Source organism: Oryzias latipes, chromosome 1 (assembly GCF_002234675.1).
Source record: "Oryzias latipes chromosome 1, ASM223467v1".
Taxonomy (NCBI): Eukaryota; Metazoa; Chordata; class Actinopteri; order Beloniformes; family Adrianichthyidae; genus Oryzias; species Oryzias latipes.
The window spans coordinates 10,156,426-10,180,340 of NC_019859.2; the positions used below are offsets into that span (position 1 = coordinate 10,156,426).

The 23,915-nt window shown below is 41.0% G+C and overlaps 1 protein-coding gene and 2 long non-coding RNA genes across 5 annotated transcripts in view; 1 reads left to right on the plus strand and 2 right to left on the minus strand.

Annotated features, from left to right (window-relative positions):
• Positions 1 to 22,379, minus strand: part of LOC105353949 — a 53,929-nt gene extending 31,550 nt beyond the window's left edge. The window contains exon 1 of the long non-coding RNA XR_002289940.2: positions 22,274 to 22,379. This is a non-coding gene — a long non-coding RNA (uncharacterized LOC105353949). The remainder of the gene's footprint in view (positions 1 to 22,273) is intronic.
• On the minus strand, positions 18,405 to 21,986 carry LOC111947534. 3 transcript variants are annotated; one of them, XR_002873399.1, is made up of 4 exons: positions 20,422 to 21,986; positions 19,262 to 19,336; positions 18,907 to 18,960; positions 18,405 to 18,829 (listed from the first exon to the last, which is right to left on the minus strand). It is a non-coding gene; the product is annotated as an uncharacterized LOC111947534 (long non-coding RNA). The 3 variants fall into 3 exon arrangements; XR_002873398.1 differs by lacking the exon at positions 20,422 to 21,986 and adding an exon at positions 20,152 to 20,411; XR_002873397.1 differs by lacking the exon at positions 20,422 to 21,986 and having other exon boundaries at positions 19,262 to 20,410.
• LOC101159559 (nuclear factor 1 X-type) overlaps positions 22,142 to 23,915 on the plus strand; it is a 110,739-nt gene continuing 108,965 nt past the window's right edge. Inside the window, exon 1 of the mRNA XM_023955588.1 lies at positions 22,142 to 22,724. Coding sequence (XP_023811356.1) covers positions 22,722 to 22,724 — 3 coding nt within the window. The 5' untranslated portion in view covers positions 22,142 to 22,721. The remainder of the gene's footprint in view (positions 22,725 to 23,915) is intronic.

Consider the following 23,915-nt stretch of genomic DNA (forward strand, 5'->3'; position numbering starts at 1 on the left):
TACTTATGTCCTTCATCATGAGAAAATTCTATTTTTAATTCTATAAATTAATTACCTTAATTCTGCATTTGGATATTTGATATTTATCCCCACTAATAATCTTTAAACTTTATTTGAGTAATAAGATTATTCAAGCTCAAAACATAAGCCATCCTTTTATCCTCAAACCCACACATGTGATGGTAGCTTCGTGTGTTGCAGTCACAAACAAATCCAAAGTTTTCCTGATGGGATCTGAAATAAATAGATCATAGAGTCACATGCTCAGTTTTCTGTTGGGCCTTTTTAAAGCCAGGTTTTATTGCTGTTGTTGTTGCCACTTTGACATCCCCCAAACCCCGGCCTTTCCAAAAATGGGCAAAAAGACAAAAGTAACAAACCACTTGTCAATCAAAAGACCAAATCTGAATTTGTGGACGTTTTTCATCTTCTGTTGTCATAAATGTATACCTAGAAGTGAAAAAAGTTTGTGTCTGTACAACAACATAATGGGAGCTGACATAAAGAAATCTATCAAATTAAAAATATTTACACACTAAAAACTCCATAGGCTGTTTTTAAACCCATCTCTTAGGTTAAAGGGGCCTAACTTTTTTCTGAGCTATTTTAACTCGGAAAAAATTTTTTAAAAACATGAATTGGGTAAAAAGGAAACCACTAGAACCCCCAAAATGAATATTGCTCCAGAATGTAAATATATCCCAACATAAAAAATAAAACAAGAATTGGGTTGAAGAAACAATCCAAGTGTTTTAAGAAAAATCAATGTTTGCAATCCAGAACATTTGTATACTTGCAGAGCTGCCTCATTGACATCAACAAGGCATTCTAACAAAACATTCAATTTAACCATAGAAATATTAGAATAAAGTTTTTTTTATAAGTTTTATTTTTATTTATTTTTTTTTTGGCTACAGTTCTACAAAAAGATTACTTTGTTACAAAGATTACTAACTGCACTGAATTGTCTTTAAAACTGTATCAGTGCTTCTTTTAAAATCTTATAGACATTTTATTAGGGGTTATATATTTTCGCTCTTTTTATTCATATACTGTATTGTTGCAAGCTGGACAACACTTTTATACAAAAGAAAAATCACTTGTACAATTTAGTCTGTTGTTTAGTAGCTTTATTGTGATCCCCATCTCAATCTATCAAGAATATAATTGGACTAAGTTTTACCTAGTGAGCAAAAACAAAACTAGATCTGCATGATTCTCGGACCATTCTGTACTCTAACCTCTACCCAGTTTCACTTGTCTTTCTCTGCGGACATTTCTGGCAGCAGATCTTTTTAAGAAATATGCCAAGACTTTCAAAAATCAGCCTGAACAAATTCTGTGTGAGCTGCCCTCAACTATTTCCTCAAAACTTGTGCTTTTGCCATGACGGTTAGTTTCTCATCTGGCAATCCAAGAGACATTCAAATTAAGTTTGTGGGAGTTCAAAACAAATACAAACCATGTTGGACAGTTCTAAAAGTTAAGTGGGAGGAAAGCTGGCTGTTGCCAACTGCTTTGATATCTAATGAAATACAACTTTATGATTTGAAGCGATAACTTAAGTGTTGCAGCATTTTAATGGTAGTCTTGGTTCTGAAACCCATGCAGTAGTGGTGGTGAGTGGTGCGTTGTTTCTTTGTAGCTCTGTGGTGGACTGGCAGGGGGTTACATTTGCTTTTCATTTTCATCTCATAGCAGACCTCAATGACCCCTCAATGAGGATTTGGGTACAGAAAATGAGAAATCATGGCAGATCCCTTAAAGTCCCACTCTCATCATCTTTTGAGCTGTTGGAAAAGCGTTCCCAGTGGTCTGTTAACAATGATTATGCCTAACGCAAAAAGCCTGTATCGTTTTCGAAGAGATGATTTCTGCAGGGCGCCAGTAATTTATTAGAAATTCACTTCTGAGTTGTGGGTGGGACTGTTGGGGTGGAGTAAGCCTCCTTAAATTCCCATCATCACTTTGTTTACATGCTTCCCGCTAGCTTACAGCCCCTTACAACCTCAACCAAACGTTGCCGGTGCAACAAAAATGGTGAGTAATATTGGAGCTTTCCAGCCGTACAGTTTTGAGCCAGATGCCGGCTCGGATGAGGAAAATGAGGACACACATGGATTTAGCCGTCCTCATGTGGAGTTTGTGGCCTGTCGACCGTTGGACCCATGCAACTGCTACAGACTTTTTCCAACAGCATTTTTTGTCTGTTTTCGATTCGCAAAAATTTGAATAAAAAAATACTCAGAAATGCAGTTTTAAGCCTAATTTTCCATCTGCAAGAACATGTCAAAAACACCAAAAAGTCCCTTTTCATTAGAGTAGTCATTTAAAGAAAGATTCATTTATTAGCATTTAAATTTGTGAGTTGTCTATATTAATTGCACCGCCTAAATGATCTTTTTTGCTTCGTACTGTAGCTTCCTGTGATCAGTTTCCTCTTTTTAACTTCCTGCATTTACCTTTTACACAGCAGTTGAGACGTCTGAGAAGAATCAGATCGTGAAATTTGCTCTGCGCCGTTTGCAGCCTCTTTTAAAAACGACTGAGATGTCTAAAGGGGCTTTAAAAACAACAATACTGCCAAGTTAACCAGTCACAGCTGTTGTGGTTTGTGTTAACTCCATGCATGAATACATTTCTTAGAAGGTGCGCTTCAGGCGACATGCTAGCTTCTGCACTTCAGAAACATAAATTGGCCTTTAGTTACACAGATGTCAATAAAATGACTGCTGTTAGTTTCTGCGCCACATGGTGGCTCTGAAGAAAAGTAATTCTCTTAATATTAATTAACATCGTTTTGGCAGCACTTGTGTCACTTTCAAAATGTTTATTAGAGAAACTTGGGCTTGTCAGAAAAAGATTATTATTTTTTTGTTTATGTGGGCGTGCATCGTAAACTCAGTGTTGGATTTATCCATCTGTAAAAAAAAAAAAGGCATGTTTTCTGAAGGGGCAATATCCAGGACTCATGAACTCTGAAGACTTTTCAGAAAGTCACACAAATGTGAACTTTTACTCAAACACACTTGAATTTGCAGCCTTCAAACGTTCGCTGCAGCTTTGTTCTGTGACACTCCATCCGGTTTTACGATTTATTTCGCTGTTCCTCATTTTCTGGCCTGTCCTAAAAAGGTTTTCTCATCTCTCTATCAGCACTTTAAAAGTGTGTGAAGATGGAGTGAGTGAGAAGAAAAAGGAGAACCCTGGTGAGATGAAGAAAAGGGAAGCGACAACTGCTAATCAATAAGATTTCTCCAGCCTTGTATTTTTTGTATTTTTTATCTTTTCCATCCCTCATGAGGCCCAAGGCTTTCAAGACGAGCCAAGACGAGCTTGGCATTATCTAGCACGCCTTAAAAAGAAACACCTGCGAGGTGGAAGACTTAAAAAACCAGAAGAAGAAAAAAATCCTGCTTTTCGCAGCTCTTAAAAATGTTGGCAAAGGTTCCATGGGTTTTTTCTGGGAACAAAACAGTAAAGAAAGAGCTTCCATGCAAGTGAAGACAAAAGGGGATGGTTTTCCATAGAGATGGAGGTGTCATTACACTGAGACGGTTGCCAGATTTGGACTTATCCCCCACCCCCGCACAGGTCCGCGTATCTATAACATCTTGGTTTATTATCAGTGCATGAGCATCACTCAGAAAAGTGAACCGCGAACGCTGCTGACAAGATATGTTTGTGGCATCGGTGAGAAATGGGAAAAGGGGGAATGTGCACAGAGACAAAGATGGAGTAAGCAGCCCAAACTGGAGGGGTGTTCAGGGGGGGGAATGGGGGGAACTAAAACAGATGGCACTCTTGGCATCCAGCTCTCTCCTAAATCTGTTTCTGCTGTTTTCCTCATGTGCACGAGGCTTTAACCCTGTGGTAACCTGTGTCCCAGCCTGACCCCGGACCTACACTAACTGCTGTATGTAACAAGCCTGCGGCGCCTGTTTATGAGTGCCTGAACAGGTTCCTCTCAGGTACACCTCCACCTGCACACACTTCATCAAGACAGCACAAGCAGATTTTTACGAGCCCGTCCTCCACCTTCATTCCGAGCTCAATAGAGCAGTTTGACTTAAATGACATTTCATTTTATTGTTATATATGGAGATTCTATTGAGAACCCTTAATTATGTTTGTTTGGTTTTTTGGGGGGGATTTGTTATGTTTTTCTTTTTGTCAGTGAATAATCTATGAAGCTATAGTCAATGTGGAAGGAAAAAACCAAAAATCGAGATAATTGCATTTTAGTTCATAACGTTAAAATTCATCTTCAATTCAGTTGTTTTAGAAGGTGCCAGTTCATAAAACTTCAAACTAAACTAAATTAAATACAGACATAACCCAATTCAGTTCAGATTTTTCCCATTTAAAACCAGATATTCTTAACTGCTTTCACTAATAACCTAATAATTATAAAGAGAAATGCCAGACCAGTGGTATGATTTTGGAAGTTTTACTGTTTTTTTAAGTTGTAACAAATAAATTCCACAAACACTATATGAATACCAGATGATTATTTTTCTCTCAGAACTTGACTTACTTCTTTTTGGACTTTGGTCTATTTTCTGCATGGTAGATTGAAGATTTAATACACCATATTATAAAGACACTTTTGTCAAATCTCTGCAACTTTATTCAATTTGCTGTTCATAATGACTTGGAACACAAAAATAAAATACTGTAAAAATTAAATAAATAAAAAAACAAGAATCAGACACGTAAAATTTTGCACTAGAGTTAATTTCACGTTTAAATAATATTTTAGTCTTGAGGAAAAACATTTTCCAGACTTGATGGGGAGTGGGGGGTAATTTTGAAGGACTGAGCACAAAAGTCATCATCTCCTTTCAGAGAAACATCCTCTCTGCTGCCCTTTGAGGCCACGTCCATGTCGGTGTGAGTGGAAACAGCCGTGCGTGGACTCTCATGCGTGCTCCTGTAGGCAGGCTGCAGATTTCAGCGGATGCACAATGCTTACACGAGGGGTGCCCGCAATGGTGTGAGCTCATTTGCATAATCTCCCATTTAGAGAGGGATGTGCTGGAAGGCGGCGAGGCTGAGTGCTTGTAGGAGGGGGGCGGGGGGCGGGCCGGTGACAGTAAGGGCCGGGATGTTTACAAAGTGTCTATTGTGCAGTCCCTGGATAGAAAGAAAAATGCCCTGTAGGGCTTGGTTTGTGTGTGTGTGTGTGTGTGTGGCTGTGTGTGGGAGCCACACCTGTCAGGAGAGCCTGAGGGAAGCAATGACACCCCTGTAATGAGCATGTTCATGTCTATATGTGTCTTTGGGGTGCGCGGAGAGGTGAAAGCATTAGCATCTGTGGACCATATCAATCTATTATGCCCTAATTGTTTCCCTTTATTAACTTGGCTTGTTACCATGCAATTTTCTCCTTCTCTGTCACACACACTCACACTAACCCCCACCCACTTTCTCCCACGCTCAGCAACAACTCCTGCGAGCAGCAGCAGCATGATTTCATTACTCCTCTTCGTCATGCCAAATAATAATCTACCCAAGACGTAGCAGGCCGATAGGATCAGACGGGAGAAGTAATGGTAAAATTTGATTTTTCTGGTGGGGGGAGAGGAGAGGAGAGGAAGACAAAATAAAAAGGCTCAGAAGTGCTGAAATAGCTTGCGGCTGTGTCTCCATTGCCGAAAATGTGATGCTCAGCAATCTGCTTAATATCCCCGCCGCACACGTTAGATAGTGAACATTAAAGAGACTGGCAGATTTGCTCTCTTTTGTTTTTCTAAGGCAACATGGGGGCACATGCTGCAGACTGTACGGATAATGATGGAGAACAAGAGGCACAGAGAGGTTTTAATTGAGGGGAGAGGGGGCTTAGTGAGAGCTAAAAGCTGGCATAGTTTCAAAATATAGAGGAATTTCAAATGTCTAAAAGAAACAGGTCAAGAGGAAAGGGTTAAAGAGAAAGAACTTTCTTAGCTAAATCTGATTATCTGACTCCAAAACCAAGTGACGAGATGCTTTCAGAATCCAAAAAGGAACTGTAAAGTTTTTTTTCTTCTTTCTTACAGTAGCTGGTGGAACAGTAGCAGCCTGGAGTCATCCTTCTATTAATGAGTAATTCCTGGGCTGGCCTGGCTCGGGGCGAGACACAAATCAGTGTGTGACCAGTGCAGTCAAAGCTCGGATTCAGGAACCCTATCGGAGCTTAAAGCCCTAATTCCACACTGGGAATTCTGCCATCAGTAACATAATAAGTCCACTATGGATGTCAGAGAGAGAGAAAAAAAGGTATTCTTGCTTTTGAGTATTGGCATCACAACCAGTAAAGTTTAACAGGGGAGGGTAAACAGATCAAAGACAAAAACAGCAATTTTTGACTGTTGTCCCAGCAATTCTACTGGATAATAATAATAAGACGTATTACACACAGGCTTTGTTTCCCATTCAGAGAGTTGCTTTCTTTTAATAAAAGACAGTGATGTACACTTCAGGAGGAACTCTCTGATGGAAAAAATCTGATTGGCATCAGTTTGTTCAAATTCTGACAAACATTACCCATTAAAATAGTATTTCAAACAACAATATTGTTTTCGAAACTAACTAAATATTAAGCTTTTTTACAAAGTTTCTGCAGAAATTGCTAACATTTCTTATTGGGGGGAATGAGTGAAATTAAAAAAAATTGTTTTGGAGGACTGAAACACAAAAAAATATTGTTTCCTTTGAAATGTAAAAAAAACAGTCTTTTAATGAAAATTTTCACATGTATGTATGTCACTTTTTTATTTACCTCAAATATATAGTTTAAAAATTTGCATAGTAAGTTGATTTAAATATGTTTAAAACAATTTGAGATAATATGAAACCCTGTCTGATAGTGATGGTTCATACAAGGGCTAAAACAAAAGGCTGATTCTTGTAAAATAAGAAACACATCAAGAAGTAAAGCAGTTCTCCCTGCACTTAAAAAAAAGGACGTCAGGCAAATTAAATGCTGATTTGTTCACAGGTCCAGCACGAAGAATAAAAGTAACATCGTTTTCCAGCCACTAGAGGCCACTAGATGGATACGATTTCACGGGGAAGGAGAAGCATCAGAGGGCGAGCAAAGGGCAATTTATCCTCAGCTTTTTGGCATTTTTTTTCACTTCTATTATAGGACTAGGGCTTAAAAGAAATATAATTTTATCTGGAACAACAAAAATGATCAAAAGTTTAAGATTGCTTCTTATTTCAGAGGGTGGTTAAGGCCTAAATGGTCTCCAATTTTTCCGAGGGTCGTTTAATCAGCCAAACAAGGCCCACGGCATTGTTATTTTTCTCTCCCCATACGCTCACCTGTACTACATTTCCTGAAGGCAAAATATCAGAAAAAGAAATCTGATTAATTTTAGTATTAGTGCAACTGTTTCTTCAGCTGCATTCATTACGTTTTTGCTTCGTTCTGTGTTTTTGTGCACTGGACAAAAAAAGCAGAGACTTACTGTAAAAAGGAAAGAAAGACATTAATGCAAGAATGAATGTTCACACACACATGACCCCCCTCCCCCCCAACACACATACACACAAACCAACGTGAGCAGAAACAAAGAGAGACGCCAGCACGAAAACATTAACCATCCGTGGAAATCCTGAGCCAATTTTAAAGTTTGCACTTGGATTGGAGACTCTCACGGGTAAGTTTAACCAAAACAAACACAGAATGTACTCGCAGAAAATGCACGTATGCTGTTACTCTTAGCCAGATCTTCTGTTGCAGAGTTTATTAATAATACGTCAAAGCCAAACACATGCTATGTTTTTAGTTTATGCAGCACTAAGACACAGAGCTTGAATGCAAAGTTCTGCGACTTGTTAAAAAATCTCCACTTTGTGTCTCCATTTGACACTTAACACCAAAATCAGAGGGACAGTTGGAATCATTTACCATGGATACATATGTTCTGTACACTGGTGAAGACAGCGGCAAGAAGCTGGCAGATAAAAGTTGAACTTTTTTAACAGCGTAGCTGCTCTGTTTTCTCAGTGCCTTAGTATTTAAGCGTGTTTGGCACAATGTCCATCAAATGTGCATGGACACGTGCACACTCACATACACAACTCCTTACTTTAAAATGTGCCAACTGATGCCATGGCAACCCCATATCCTCAGCAAGAGGTGGAAGTTGCGAGCCAACAAAGTGCCAGGGTAACTTTTTGAAAACCATGTTGCCCAGAAACCTTTGAAGCTTATTAAGTGAAACCAGTGGGGAGACAAATGGACAGACCGAGTGCAAGCAGCGAAAGAGGGGACTGGAAAACCAGAGGGAGAGCTGGGAGTGCATCCTGCTTTTGGGCCCAAGTGGGTCTTTGTTTTAGGGACGGGAACAGTGTGAGTCTGCATCACACACAGAAAGAGGGAATGCTTTGAATTTAGCTGCAGAGAGGCAAAATGATGCAGGGACAGGGGAGACCACATCCTCCCATTTGCTGACACATGAAGTACTAAAGATAATTTTAATAAGTTTTTATTGTGTGGATTTGGTGATATGTTTACTTTTTTATTTACTTTAATCATAAGCATAATTTACTTGATCCATTTTTTGGTGCCTGACTATTCCTGCTCATGTACCTGCACACAAAGTGCATTTTTCTGCATGGTTAGTGTGTTCATTTTTCTCCCCCTTTTTCCTCTCTGTGTAATTAAATCAGTCCATTTCTCCTGGAGTTTGCTTGCGGCGCCAGCAGCGCTGCCCAATGAGACGACGTTGAGCTCTGCTGGTTTCATTAGCCCTGATGGATGACCTCATGACAAGCATTACTCTCACCTGCACTTCAAAGAGAACCCACCAAGTTTGGATGTGTGACGGACCGAATGTGTGCGCGCACTTTCTGTGCCAAAGGGGACAAATCAAGCCGCAGTTTTTCATCTAAAGCTCCTGTGGCCTCCGCTGTGTCGCTGACTGGTATTTTTGTGCAGCAATGAGGCACTTTTTCATCTTTTAATCACATGTTTAAGTATGTGCAAAGCAGGACTGTGAGCTGGGAGTCATCTCTCATCTCTCATGCGCCGTTTGTGTGCAGCTTCACCTTTGCGCATGTGTCTGTGTACACTCTGCACCAGGGCAGGGTTCACCCTTACTTCAGGTTTTTGGTGGCAATTTCCATATTGCCTGGGGTCATATAGGCATAGTTCCAACTCCTGGTGCTGTGGGTGCCCGCTGAGGCGTGGGGAGATTAAAGCGGGGCGCACGGTGCCACAAAAGGGCCTGTCTAGTGCTTTTTAATTCCTCTAAATTAGGGCACGTTGCCAAGGCAGCTCCCTGCTACGGCAAACACTCCATAACTGGCAGCATAACTGCTGCTCAGCAAGACATATAGAGGCAGAGTTGGTGAATGCTTGAAGAAACATTTCGTTCATTCAGTCACTCCTTTTCACACACAGGCGCCTGCTTGCAATTAGTTTGTGCCTTGCGCTGGTTTGCAGGGAGACGGCATTCATGGTCGCTCCCTTCAGTCCTGTCATTCATTTGTTGCCCAAACTACTAGTGGAATTTGCATGTCGGTGTGTTTACATTCATGCAAATCTGCATACCCTAAGGCCAGTGGCGCTCCACAACAGACAGAGAAGGTGGACACTTGGTTGGTATTCCTGCCTGTGAGCATATATTTGTGGATGAGTGTGTAGATTTTTGCCCTCGGGGTTGTGGCGCCTTGCTAAAGGGCTGGTGTACAACCGGGGGTGGCATGACGGGTTTCCAAGGTCCCTTTTGTCTAATCCAGATCTGCTCTCAGAGGTGCTGTGTTGGCATCACTTCCCTCATCCCAGGGTATTGCGGTGTGTGTTGCCTTGGATCTCTCAAACCTTTGTGTTCTCTTTGATGCGTTATTTATTAGCGTCAGAGTTTAAAATCAAGATACAATTCTGCTTTAGTTGGCTTAAAGTAGAGCAACATTTCGCCCTTCTCTGAGTGAGCTTCTCTCAGGCCTTTGTTGAAACCCAGCATGTGCAGAATGATGCAATACTCAGGCCTGTCGAGTTGCGTGTGCGTCTGTGTGTGTCTGCATACAAACGCCTGTGTTAATCCCAGTCTCTCCCAGCATCTGGAGCCTTGACACAGTTTAAAGGGCTGGCTGTGTCCGCAAAGAGCTGGGCCAGTGCTCTCACACACACAGACACACAGCTATCTAGGGCACCAGAAGGCCCAGGCACCGCCAAGGCAGAGGCTGCCCACTTTGGCATCACGAGGTGGGGCCGCGCTGGCGCTTTGGGGTAGAGAGAAATGGCAAGAGTGTGTGGTAGGTGTTGGGAGAAACGAGGCAGAGGGATGATGGGAGCGTTTGTGTGTGGATGTGTATTTGTGAAGGGAGGGACGGGCACCTGGCATGTGTTATTAACCCTGGGAAAACGCCCATTCCTCTGAAGAGAAAAGGTGCAGAGACAGCCGCGTGGGTTCTGTGTGCGTAAAATGAGTGAGGTGGCCATGTGTGCGTTGGGCGCTGAAGACACAAACTCAAACCTTGGAGCGGTTCCTCCTACTGTTCTCATGCTAATGTCATTTCTGTCGTGGTTTGAAATACAGGTGCTATTTTTCATCCACAGCTTGGCACAGAAGACGACGGTTATTTTCCTTCCTTTCAGTCTCTTTTCTCCCTCTGAAGTGTCTTTCGCCAAACATCCAGTGATAATTCTTGGAATTTTTCGGGTCCTGTTCTCCTGTTTTAAAGCTCTCTGCCCCCTCCACAGACACCCCCACCACCACCTCAGTACCGTCTCCTCTACATAGCAGCACAGATGCCCACATTGCCCTGCAACAGCTGTCTCACCATGTGCCCGACCAAGTGTTGCCACCAAACGGAGAGGAGACGAAGTAAGGAGGAGGGGGCACTGGAGTGGGAGGGGGAAGGGTGTTGAGTTGGGATGGGAGGGATGAGGTCATGCTAATCTTTTTTTTTCTTTTACCCCAAAAGATTTGTTTAAAAACAGTCAATTTCTTTCTTTTGCTTCCGCTGCAGTATATAATTTGATTTTATTGCATCCTGCCTCCTGTTTCTGGGAGTCTCTCCTCTCATTTGGTTCTGGATTTGGTTGGGGTGATGGCCGGGGCCCAAACTTCTCCCCCGTCTGGTCACAGGAAGCCCCTGGAAACAGAGTGGAAAGAGGGTGGAGGGGTAGGAGCAGCGGTCACGGGCCTCCTTCTGATTGGTGCAGCCGGTTTACGGCACTCGTGGCGTTCAATGGCCAAAAGAGGGCCGCATAGTAACAGCGGGGCACGAACAGAGGGCATGTTCAAATGCGAGCATTGCTCCAACAAGTCAGGTGCCGGATCCAAACCGGATCTGGTGACAGAACAAAATGGAGGGCCAGGATGGTGTGCCGCCATTTTGGGGCAAAATATTTTCAGTCAGCATGCCATGCTTCCTAATTGTTTAGGAGAAGCTGGGGCAAAGCAGTGGCAGCAAAACGCCAACGGTAGTTTGTTTGCTGAAAAATTCTCCCCGGCGCTTCATTAATGACAAAACAATAAACAGTTTATCTTCTTCAGTGTGATTTAAAGACGCCACAGTCAGCACTAAGCCACCTTAAATATCCTGCAGATTACTAAGAAAGCATTCAAAGGCAGACATCTGTGCTCACAAAGAAAGCCTTACCTGTTCTTCTGAAAATTGAAATTTGAACAGTAAAGCAGCTTAAACGATGCCAGGACAGATGGATGTGACACTGATGCCACACACCTCCCTTGACGTCTTTACTGCATGCTGAATAAATGCAGTTGAGACCTTGAGACGCCTGATAAGAGGAGAGTGATGGAAAATAAAAAAAGAGAAGTGCACCATGAAGCAGCAGAGGAGTTCTGAGTGAGTGTGGCAGCATCCTCCTGGTGTATTTGTTCATTTAATTTTGAAGGGATGAAAGCAAACAGGCATAAAGAGGGGCAGATGTAGAGAGATCACAGCATCGTGTAGCGCATTGGTGGGGAGTGTGCCACACAGTCTGCCTCCTAAAGCAATAAATCTGAAACAGCATAATAGATAAACGCAATACAGAACACAAAATACCCTGCGAGGGAAAACTAATAAAAAACTGAGTGATTAAGTGGAATCAGGGTTCTTAGGCAGTATCTGGAGATGGGGGGCTGTTGCCATACAAAGACCAGAGCGGGCCAACACGACAGATGAGGCAGCATAGGGACGGGGGGCAGAGGAAACGAGGACTAAAAGCACAGGGAACGAGAGGCAGATGATGGAGGCGAGGAGAGGAGGGACGGAGTGCAGAGAAAAAGTGAGGGATGGACGGGGCAGCAGATCAGAGGGAGCCTCCAGTGTGCCTTGCTCTCCCTTTAAAGAGGAGCCAGGAAAACAGATTAGGAGTCCTCTTTTCTCCTGGGGGAGCGCGCTCACACAAACTCCATTCAGCTTCCCTCCTCCCCCCTCTTCACTGGAACATTAAAACTAAGTTATACAGTGCGACCTGCCCAGCCCAGTACAAATTCACCCGGTGTTGAGGCCGTCCCGTCTGAGCAGACGTCGGATCACCTCCCATCGGGTTGGACACGTCGAGGGGAGGGGTATGGAAATATACACTGACAAATACAGTGTTTTTTCACTATTCACGGTCAATATGCCTTTTGTTTTATTACCCATTTGTTTTTAAAAGTTTTTTTTAACCAAATTTCATAACGTTTACAAAACTAGATTATTATCAAATCCAAAAAACAAGAAAAAAAAGCCAAAAAGTTAGAAAATCCATCAAATTAAAACAATGATGTCCCCATTATTCATGCTCCTGCAAATGTGTGTTGCAGCTTTATCTCTTAAACTCCTGGAAGCGTGTGTGGCGTGATGTCAAAGCTGAGCCGAGTGTCCGACAGTGATAAAAAACCACACCGATTAAAACCCACACACAGACGGGCTGCAGCTCTAAATAATTCTGGGAAAGGTTATGTGAGTCTTCAGAAACTCAAACGGTTCTCACATCCTCCCGCTGGACTTTCTACTCCGGTGCTGCATGTTCGTCTCTCAGCTCTCACTGCTAAATCTGCAGCTGGACAAACACTGGACAGGTTGGACTCTAAACAGTGAGCAGAGGTGGACCAGAACAGATTTATTCAGGTCTTTGGATGAGCTACAAGCAGCAAACAGAAACATAAAAGCATGCACAAAATTTGTTGGAAAGAATAAAACCTTATTTTCACCACACAGTTTATTTCTGCATCATTGTGTATTTTTCTCTCCAAAGACTTGTTTACAACATGTTTATATTTTTCTCTGTAAACACACCTTTTTAAAATGAAACGCAATATTTTCACACACACACAAAAAAAAAAAAAGATTTTGCCCAAATCCTCACAGTCAACGACCTTCCATACCGTCTAATTTGCATTTTTTTTCCAGTCTATTTATTATGTTGCTTAAGTTTGGCACCAAAGTTGTGCAGCTGCCATTTTGTGAATGTGGAGAGCTTTTCAGAGAGATACTTCAGAACCAGTCCAAGGCCCGGGAAGTTAATGTTCCAACTCTTTTGTTTTCAGGCAAAACAATTGACAAATACAGCCGCCTGTGTGCGCCGTGCAGATTCCTTTTCCTCCAAAAGTATCTTTGCAGAGTTGTGACAAAAAGCAAAATCCCCTTCAAATCAAGATAAACTCAAAGTGAAATTTGGGAAAAGTTGGTGCCCACAGCAATAATTAAAAATAAATGTTTTGGTTAAATCAAGTCCAGCTAAATGAAACCACAGAAATGTTTCATTCCATCGTTGAGTAAATCCAGCTAACATTGCCTCAAATGACGCACTCTAGAAACAAAGCATCTTTTTTATTTTGTAATGTATCATTTATCACCACCATTATTTTGACATTTTGTATTTTTAACACTTTTCTTTTCAGATATGCTTTGAAAAAGCAATATAATTCAATGATCACATTTTAAATGTACTCCAATCTTTTCTACTTTAATTTTGTCTTAACAAGTAGGAAGCCTCATGAAGAAACACAAACTCTCCTCCACCTTTTTCTTTTATTGAGTCAAGGTGGAGATCATGAAGGTGAATGGGTCCTAAGCCGTGCTGTGGTTCAGTGTACAGCCACACGGCACAATCATTGTGCTTATAAGCTGCTTCATCCCAGACTTACTGTGATCTGGCTTGTCACAGCTGTCACCAGGCCAGAGGCTGGACACCGTTGGTGCAATGTCAACTCAACATGCACATCTTAGGCCTGTTTGGAGAGCAGGAGCACCCAAACAAAACCCCTACATGCACTGAGGAAATTCCTGACATGGAGGCCCTGAACCATGCAGGTTTCAAGCCAGACCTTCTATCTCACCGAAAAATACAGAATTTCCAGGATTTTAACAAACTCTTTCCTCTTATTTTTCTAATTATATCACTTTTTTCAATTTTTTCATTACTTTATCCTAAAAATAAATCTCAGTGAGAGCGGGGCGATTACAGTCAAGTGGGCAAAGCAAAACTGCTGCTTGAAAAATGTGCAGGTTAAAAAGTTTCTGTGAGTGTGGAGCGGGAATGCGCTGGGCGACAACGTGCTGCCCCCTCCACCCCTCTATCCCCTGCCAGGGCCGGGCATTCCTCACCCTTCCAATGGCCGGTTGGTACCCACTCTTTTTTCTCAGCCTTTCTCTTTGCATTGCACCAAAGCACAGACAGATCTGTGCTCTTTTTGTTTCCACACAAATGCTGAAAACGGCCTCCTTCCTCCTATATTTCCTTCTTTCTTTTTTTAACTGCCTCATCAGTTTGTTGTTTTGTTGTGGTTTTTTTTTTGTGGTTTTTTTTTTGCATGGCAGAGCATGCAAACATTGAGAGCAGGAGAGCAGGGCCAAGGGAGACCTCCTGCGTCCATCCGGGCTGGGGACTTGAGATTTGTAATGCTAGACAACACTCTGCAGTACGGGGATAAGACCTCGGCCAGCCCAGACAAAAAGGGCCTTGTTTTTCTTTTTTTTTTTCTCTGCAGCTTTCCAGCGCCTGTTGCGTTTTTTTTCTTTTTTGCATGGAGATGTAGAATTCCTTCAGCCGCGTCTTTCAGCAAGGAGAGGGATAACGGCTGCAGAAAAAAAAAAAGGAAAAATAATAGTTCCACTGCGTGTGATGTTTGGTGGCAGTGCAGAGTGTTTGTTGTGTTGCTGGGAGCCAGACTTTCCCTGAGCTTCACTCCAGCAGCAGCAGAAGCAGCAGTGGGCAGTGCGGCAGGCTGCAAGCAGCGCTGCAGTCCAGAGCCAGCCGAAAGTGATTTAAGAGACTGACTGGCATCAGGATGAGGCCTCCGGTTTGCATTTCTCATGTCTTGTTTGACTGTTGCTGTGCAGTCTTAAAGCAAACCATCAAATTTGCACACATGTGTAAATGTAAAACCAATATATTTAAATGTGAATGTTTTTCATTCACTTTTTCATTTTTTTAATTCTTTCCAAATAAAATCGTTCAAGGATCTGTTGGTATTTTATTTGCTCAACAGAAGTTTGGTCAGTTTTGATTTTTTTTCTCAAACTTCTGCATATAATATGTCTAATTTGTAAAATATTTCCCTTTTTTGTGTCAAAGATAATCTGTCATTTCAAAATGAATGATCTAATAAAACATAATAAATGCAAGCTTGACTTAATGACTCAAAGGAAGGATAAATTATTTGGGTCTATCACTAGGTCAAAAACAAAAATATTTCATTATTATTAATGTACTTAAAATTAGTTAATAATTGCCCATTTTTATGGTTCAGATTTTTTTTCCTTCTTAATAAAACATCAACAAGATTTTCAAAAAAAATACATTCAACAAATAATGTAAACCATTAGAAAACTCAAATATTTATTTTTAGATTTTCAGAGTTGCCCTTTGGGCTCAAAAAAAAAAAGACTGTTGCCTGAATCCTCAACATGCTGTTTCCCTGTGAGGTGTGGGGTCTTAAAGCAGCGTGGAGTCACAGCCTTTGTGGTCTGCAAAAATGTTCAGGGGTTCAGGGAGCTGCGCTGAGGCTTTCATTAACCCCACGCCTCTCCTGATTGACTCTTACAAGTTGTCCTCCGTGATTAGGGCCGCTGTGTGCCAACTAAACCCCTCACTTTAATTTAAAAGCATTTATTTTACTCTCTTTTGTTTATTTTTTGCGTCCCATTTATTTAAAAAAACAGAATTGTTTATTTTCTGCGATTTTTCAGGCTTTTATTTTGATATTTACTTTGATTTTCAGGGCAGAAAGTAATATTTTATTTTTTAAAAATCTGCTGATTATATTGTCAATTTGGTATTTTTTTTACATTTTAATGGGATCAATTGTTGTTGAAATTATTGTGACAATAAAAAAATGAGGTCAACCGCTACAAACATATGGTGCCTTGCATCACAAGAAGGGATTATCAGCTATTATTTAAGCCACATTAATGACAAATAATAATAATAATAAAAGCAATACGTTTCCTCTCGGTTGCGTTATGCAGATTTTCAGCAAACATTTTTAAATATTTCAGTTTGTATAAAACATTCATTCTGATGAGCAATTGAGGTCAACTTTTTAATTTAGTCATGAATTTAGTCACGCATTATTAATTAAATTTCCATCGCTATACGAAATTTTATTTGTTTTATATGGAATCATCACGTGGTTGAGATTGCTGCTTTCTGAACCAATTAATTTTCGCTTTTATAGGTGGAGGGAATTAAATGAACAACTGTCAATATATTTTTTTGTTTTTTATTATTTTTTATTTTATTTACACGTCGTGTAATCTATTTTATTTTCCTTTTTATTTTATTGAATTGTATGTTATTGTCACTGCATTAACACACCAGGTGTCAGGCCTCTCGCGTCTCTCCAACCGCAGTTGGCTTGTGCTGTATGTGGTCTCAGTGTGCGCGCACACTGACTTTTATTTGTACATTCATTAAGAATTAAGGAAAAAATTGTGTTGCGGTTTTTGCTTGGGGGGTTTATGGGCACTATTTGGGAGGTTTTCCAATCAACTGGTATGTTTCCAAGCAGGCCGTGGGGCACGTGCGAGCGAGCTGGCGACTCAGCAGCTTCAGCCAAGAAAACAAAGTAAAATTAGATTTACAAAATAAAATGTTACTTAAATGTTATTAAAATTATATTAAATGCATTAGTATACTGAAATCCAAATTTTCAATAAAGAAATGATACAATGATAAATATTCCATAGCTTTTGTTGTTTTACTATCAAATCTTTTTAGTTTTTCTGCCTGGAACTTTTTAGTTTTTCCTCTTCCTCCTTATATTTCAAAAGCAATAGAAATTCATTTTTAAGAGTTTAATTTCCAGTGATATTTAGTTTTTTTTTTATAACTTAATGGTTTTAAATACCGTGTGGTCACTTGTGGCCTATTTTCTGATGTCTGTTGTAAATTGAAAAACCAAAATGAAAGCTTAAACACACATATGTTTTCCCCTCCACAAATGCATTTTAATGCTTCAGTGAATAATGAAAATTATACTGAAACAAAAGACAAATTGATGACAGATGAGTAATTCATGTAACCAAATGTGTGGGGAGGCCAACGATGAATTATTGATAAACCGTCATATTGCAGGAATGTCATCAGATGTGAAAGAGGGCGGACCACGGCACGTGGAGGAAAAAGGGTGAGATTCTGCAGACAGAAACTGGGCGGTCTGGTGTTTTCACTGATGAGTCTGGGATCGATTGTTGCTCGAGGAAAAAAACTCCAACAAAAAGAGTTTCACACACAAAATTCAACAGTTTTATTTAAAAAATATTCTACTTACTACACTGAAAAAAAAGACCTGTTGGATTGACATAAAAAAATCATGGACATCGGTTGCGCGCAAAAAAATCATGTTGAACCAATATAATTATTGCACATAATAAAATCATGTTCTACCGTAATGAATGCTTCTTTGTTTCTGCACCTAATAATTTTACATTAACAAACAAGATTTTATTATGTCATTTACCATAATTTTTTCAAACATTTAAAACACTATTATTTGTTTGAAATTACATAGTTCATTTAATTTATAAATTATTGTAATAAAATTTAAATTGAAAAATAAAATTGCAGATTATTATTTAAAGCAAATACTTTCTTGTGCATTATGAAAATCCAATGAACATATGACACTGAACACAAATTTCAGATTTAACTTTTTTATTATCTAAACTTGAAAAATATGTTTACAGTGTAGCATAAAATGACAAATCACAATAAATTGGGCTTACTATTTTTATTAAACAGAAGATAACAGAGCCAAAGCAAACAGCTGGAATCCCTTCTTAGGAAAAAGTTAAACTATTTAAAGGTCATTTTATTCAAAGAGTCGGATCTTTAAGCCTGAAACCTTAGAAACCACTTTGCCTTACAACTCTAATACAGTTTTTTTTGGATTACCTCAAAGGTGTGTGACGGAATGTCCAAGGGAGAGAACCCAAGAGCAGGAAGAACGACCCAAATCCAATAGTTCACTCGAAGGGGCTTTAATGCCAGAGAACCATAACACCAGAGCGTAGAACGAAGATGCTCCGACACAGAAACAAGATCAGACACTGCATAAATAGAAAAACCAATCAACATAATACAGAACACCTGTGACCAGCGGGAGAGCTCAAGAAGGGAAGGGCCTCCAGGAGATCATAGCAGGAGCAAAGCCACGGGCCCCATGACAAGGTGTTTCTGAGATGAAGATGGTAATCAGATTTGTGCTGTAAATAAGGCCAAAAAAGCCTTGGCAACTGCCACTCAGACACTTGGTGGGTCGACCCCCACAGCCTGGGAGATGTGGACCACGAGAATGTCCTCTTCCTCACCACTGCCAGTTTCCATTAGGAGGGAAATTTCCACCGTGGTGTCCTCGATTGCCTCCTGGAGTGCTGCATGGTCTTCATTCTAAAGAACACAGAAGATATTTGTGTGCACAGTTCACATTTGAAGTTTAGTTAAAGCGTCTAGATTACACAACTCACCTGTACTTTGAATAAACCCCTGAACTTGCTTATATTGGCGAGAAGGTCAGCAGTCTGAAATACAAAGAGTCAAAAAAAATTTAATTCACATGAAAACTTTGGAAAAATACAATTCTTACCCTTGGCTCATCAATAAATGTTATAGTTACTGTGTTAACAAAATCATTATATCCTTAGTGTCATGTTAACAGAGATAGTGGGATAACCATCAATTTCATTATTTATTATGTATGTATCTCTCTGCATAAAAGGTGCGTGTAAAGAGTAGGGCTGGCAATCTTGATTACCTCCCGATTCTATGACAATCCAGGAGACAATAATTCCAATAATATATAGTAAATGCATGGTGACCCACCTGACTCAGTGAAGACTGGAGCATGGAGCCCAGCATGATCAGGGAGGAGCAGTTGGAAGTGTTGTGTGATGAGCTCTGTAAATTAATCAGGAAATAAATATAGTGACACTTCCACAGCTTTGTTGTATAATTTTACTAACTAAATATGCATTGGTTTGAAATCAATAGCTGCAAAAATATTCTTAAGAAATTAGACCAGAAAGAACATTTGACACCCCCCTCCCCCCACAGGATTCAAACCACGCTTAATGAGAACCCGCGAATTTTGAGATGGAAACTGCAAAACTAAACTAGCAGATCGGGAGTAGCTAATCCCCCCACCCATAAAGGATTCCCATATTAATTTATCAAATAGGGGGAATCTGTGAAGTAGTATTACAGACATTAATATAACTAAGGCTGTAAACTTTTTACGACACATTATACACTTGTTCCAAAAGGACATGAATATTTTCACTCCATTAAACTCTCAAAGCTAAAATAAAAATATGTTCAGCATCATAGAATGAAAACAAAGCTCTGATTGAAACCAAAGATTTATGTAAACTGGACACACCGAACGCATTCTGTGCACGAGACGCGCACGGAGAATGATTGACAGCTGACTGAGACAGAAGTGCGCTGCTGTTTGCTGGTCAAATAATGCTGTCCTTAAACTAGCTCATGGTGGAACGGTATGGAAAAACTAAATAATGACAATAGTAATGATAGCTTTTCACATTTTCCTTCAATTTCGGTCTCCACAACGCAGAATTTAGCAAAAAGAAATCCACTTAGTGACGATGAAAATTCCCCTGGCAGAGTTTCTGACTGTGGAAAAAAAAAACGCCGTGCCCGCAAGCGCCCACTGCCCTCTGTCAAAAGCGAATTCCTACGGCATAACTACTCACCACTCTTCCCCGTACATCATTTGAAATCACCGCGTTTACAGCTGAATCTGCCTGCAACGTGAAAGTACAATTTACCGCGCACACACACCTCCCCCTACCTGCCGTCCGAGGGCTGCGGCCGGCAGGGACAAAAGTGGCGCGCAGAGCCTTAACTTTGATAACTACGACAAAAGTGGATTACAAAGCTCTTCCCCGTGGAAAAAATAACACTAATGATACATTTAGGCCTTCCACTTTCTTAAATTAATTTGTTAGAGTAAATTAACTTACCTTTTTTAGGTTCCTCCAGCCAGAGCAGGTGCTTGTAGCTTCTCTAAAATGGCTGACTGCAAAGTTTCCCCTCCTGGAATTCTTCTTCACCGATGGGGTTTACTTATCCAAAATTAAGGGGCAAAGGATCAAGCAGAACTATTTCATGTTTTGTCAACATGATTTAAATACATAAAAGTAACACAGCAAGAAATTATGTGTGATTTTCAAGATTATATTATGTTTCGAAGGTAAACATAATTTGTTCATATTAAACAAACATGTTTACTATTTGTAAATTGAACAACCCCACTTTTCCCGTTTTTTCAGTGTATATCTTTTGCTTTCTTTTAACACTTAGTTTAAATTTGATCTTTAGACTCTTCCTGCCTTTCTCTTTCTCTGCTGATTTTATGTAAATGTGGTCATTTTCTTCAACAATATGAAACCACGTTCAAGTGTGCTCTTGGATTATGTTCCTGTGGCCTTAAGGATGGACTTTTTCTTAAACAGTACAGCTTTTGTCTGACTCTTCGTGATAAGGGCCCTTTGCAGGTATACTGTGTATTTGAAGCTTAAGTTCGCACTTTAGTTTCATGTAACCCTGCTGCGTCATTACGCGCGTTAACTGACCAGTGAAGGGGAAAAAAAGCCTAAAAACTCACCTATAATTCTGTTCATTTCTGAAAAGTATGCAGTTTCTATTCAACAGCTTCATCTGGGCAGAGTCCTCAGGGGACAGACAGGGTGCAGCCTGGACAGGTGGTCCATAAAAAGACAAACAACGTGCACATCGCTGTTCAAACATGGTTTTGGACTGTGGGGAAAAAGGGTCAAAAGGGGAAATGTTCTTATCCGATATAAAAATAAAACACACGTCTTTACTTTTATTCCATAAATAAATGGAAACCTATAAAATAAATCAAAAATAATAATTAACTTGACCAGATGATAAGGTTCTGGGCTTCAAAAATAACGTTTTTTTTTATTGGTTATGTGTGGTTTTCCCTAAACCAACATGTTGACCTTTTCTTTGCCCGATCTTTGCTCTGAGTTTGGAACATTCTGCATCACAGCAATCAAGACCCGGAGTAGCACGCTTCGTGGCCGGACGTGCCCTCGGTGACACCCCTGAAACCGTCATGTCGGCCCAAGGTGGAAGCCAGAGCAGCCCTTAATCCCCACAGTCCGCAATTCAGCCTCTACTCCTCCTGTAAAGCTCCCAAAGCTGCAGCTGCTCCCCTGGTCGCTCCAAGCTCACCGCGACAGACTGCACGCCGCTCGCTTTATTAATTATTCACCTGAAATTTCGGCGCTTCCACGCTGCCGCTCCAATCACCCCGCCTTGTACTGTAAACAACCGCCCCAATTATAATATTTGGTGTGCGCACATACTGCGGAGGTGAGTGACTTAGATGCAGCTTTTTTTTCTTATTTCTTGAAGGGGGAGATTGAAGAAAAAGGCAGCGAGCTGCGGTAAGAGCGCGCGCGGAGCTTTGTTTTTACGCACCGAGCGCGCAGTCGGAGTCCGGAACGGCAACACTTCGCTGCGCGGACATTAAAAGCGCGAAGTCGCGCGTTCGTCTCGTCAGCTTTGAAGAGGAGGCGGCAAGGGGCCAGGGGTGTCTGCCCCCCCCCCCCCCCCAACCTCAACCCCGGCTCACAGACACTTGTGTGTAATCCTACGTGCGTGCGCACGAGTGAGAGAGAGAGAGAGAGGGAGAGAGAGAGGGAGAGAGAGAGAGAGAGATGAGGGTAAAACAGATCGGGTGTGCAGCGTGGGAGATTGCTGCTTTTGGACACATTTGGAAACAGAACCTGCTCGACTCCAAATATTACGCTTGAAAAAAAATAAGAAAAGAATATAACTTACTTTAGCGCAACTCTCCCGCTATCCATCAGTTTGATCGTGTTATTTTTTTTCCGAGGGGGTTGTTGAGGGTCTCCCAGTCTGCTGGACAAGTTCGTCCACTGAAAGACGCACGTCGTCGGGACTTTTGACGCACGCGTCTCGCTGACTTCTTCCCGCTGGACATGGGTGCAATCTGACGCCAAGCAGCGGCAGACGAAGGGGCTCGGAACTGCTGTCCTCTTTTCCTCCAATCTCTTGCAAAGTGGACCCACTTTTGAAAGAGCCTCTTTTCTTCTGTCTGGGCCTGAGGCCCGCTTGTTTAAAGGTCCTTTTTTCTGCTTCCGTCAACAGCGAAGAAACCCCAGTCTTCCTTCTCTGTGCTCTCTCCCCCTCACTTACTTTTTTTGGAAGCTGAACTTTTAAAGGAAAATGGGGCATTGAGAGGGTTGGCAGATCTCCCCACGCTATAATGGTACGTGCTGTGTAACTCAATAGTTCCTTTCTGTTGCGTCTATATGGTGGTGTATAAGAGCGAAAACAAAACGGGGGTTTAGTGTAGTTGTGCGTCCCCGCAGTTTTTTCCCCCCTTCAGCCTTTTATTGTAGATCAGAACTTTGTCAACGTGCGTGATGACAGCTGCTGCACCACACCTGTGTTTGTGTGCGCGCGCGTCTCAACCTGCCAGGTTCACACTTAAGTTTCAATGTTCAACTCTTTTGCACAAAGCAAGCAATGATTGTTGGATGGTAAGATATGATTGATCACACGGTATGATACTGATATGATTATAATTCTTACATTTTTCCCAAGAAAATTTGGATTTTGCTGTTAATATGATGCAACTACACGTTTTTTTTTTGTGGTTGGTTAAAAACATCAAAAATAATAATTGAAAGATAGGATTTTGCGCAGTTATAGAATATCAATGATCACAAAAAGATTACATTCAGCAAATCCGATCAAAAGATATTTCTTATCATAATTAATGCCTCAATTTGTTAAAAGAAAATCCTCGGGGGCGCAGCGCTACTGTAAAATACTTGACCTTCCGCATGCCCCCCCCCCCCCCCCCCCCATCTTTTTTTTTTATCAATGGGCACTTCATTTGCGTAGCTGATGACACTTTATGGCGACTACAAGAGGGTGGGGAGGTGAGAGGACACACACAGACCCTCTATGTGCCGCACCATAGCAAGTGCAGAGACGACTTGGAGAGCGCAACTCAAATTAGAGCTCCTCTGTGCTGAAAATTGATCCGAAAATCGGATGATGACGATAGTGTTATCTCTTTTAATCTAGCAGAATTTAAGGGACGTGATCTAATAATTCATGATCTGTACTTCCTTTAAGCTCTAACCTTTTTATAACCAGATGATTGGTTTTGATCTTTTGATTTTGTCAGCTGATCTGACTCCGGATCTGCCTTGGATTATGCAGAGGTTTAAACTGACGCTGACATATTTTAGGATCTCAAACTCAGCAGAATAATCCGAAAGATGCCATGCTTTGCATGTTGTTATTGACAGATTGTATTTATTGGAAACGATAAAGACTCTGAAGAAGTGTATGCATATTTTGCACTGAAGACCTCAGGTGAAAAATATTAATCAGAAAACCTAAAAAAGTGTTTATGTTTAATTCTAATATTCCTGCAGTATAAATT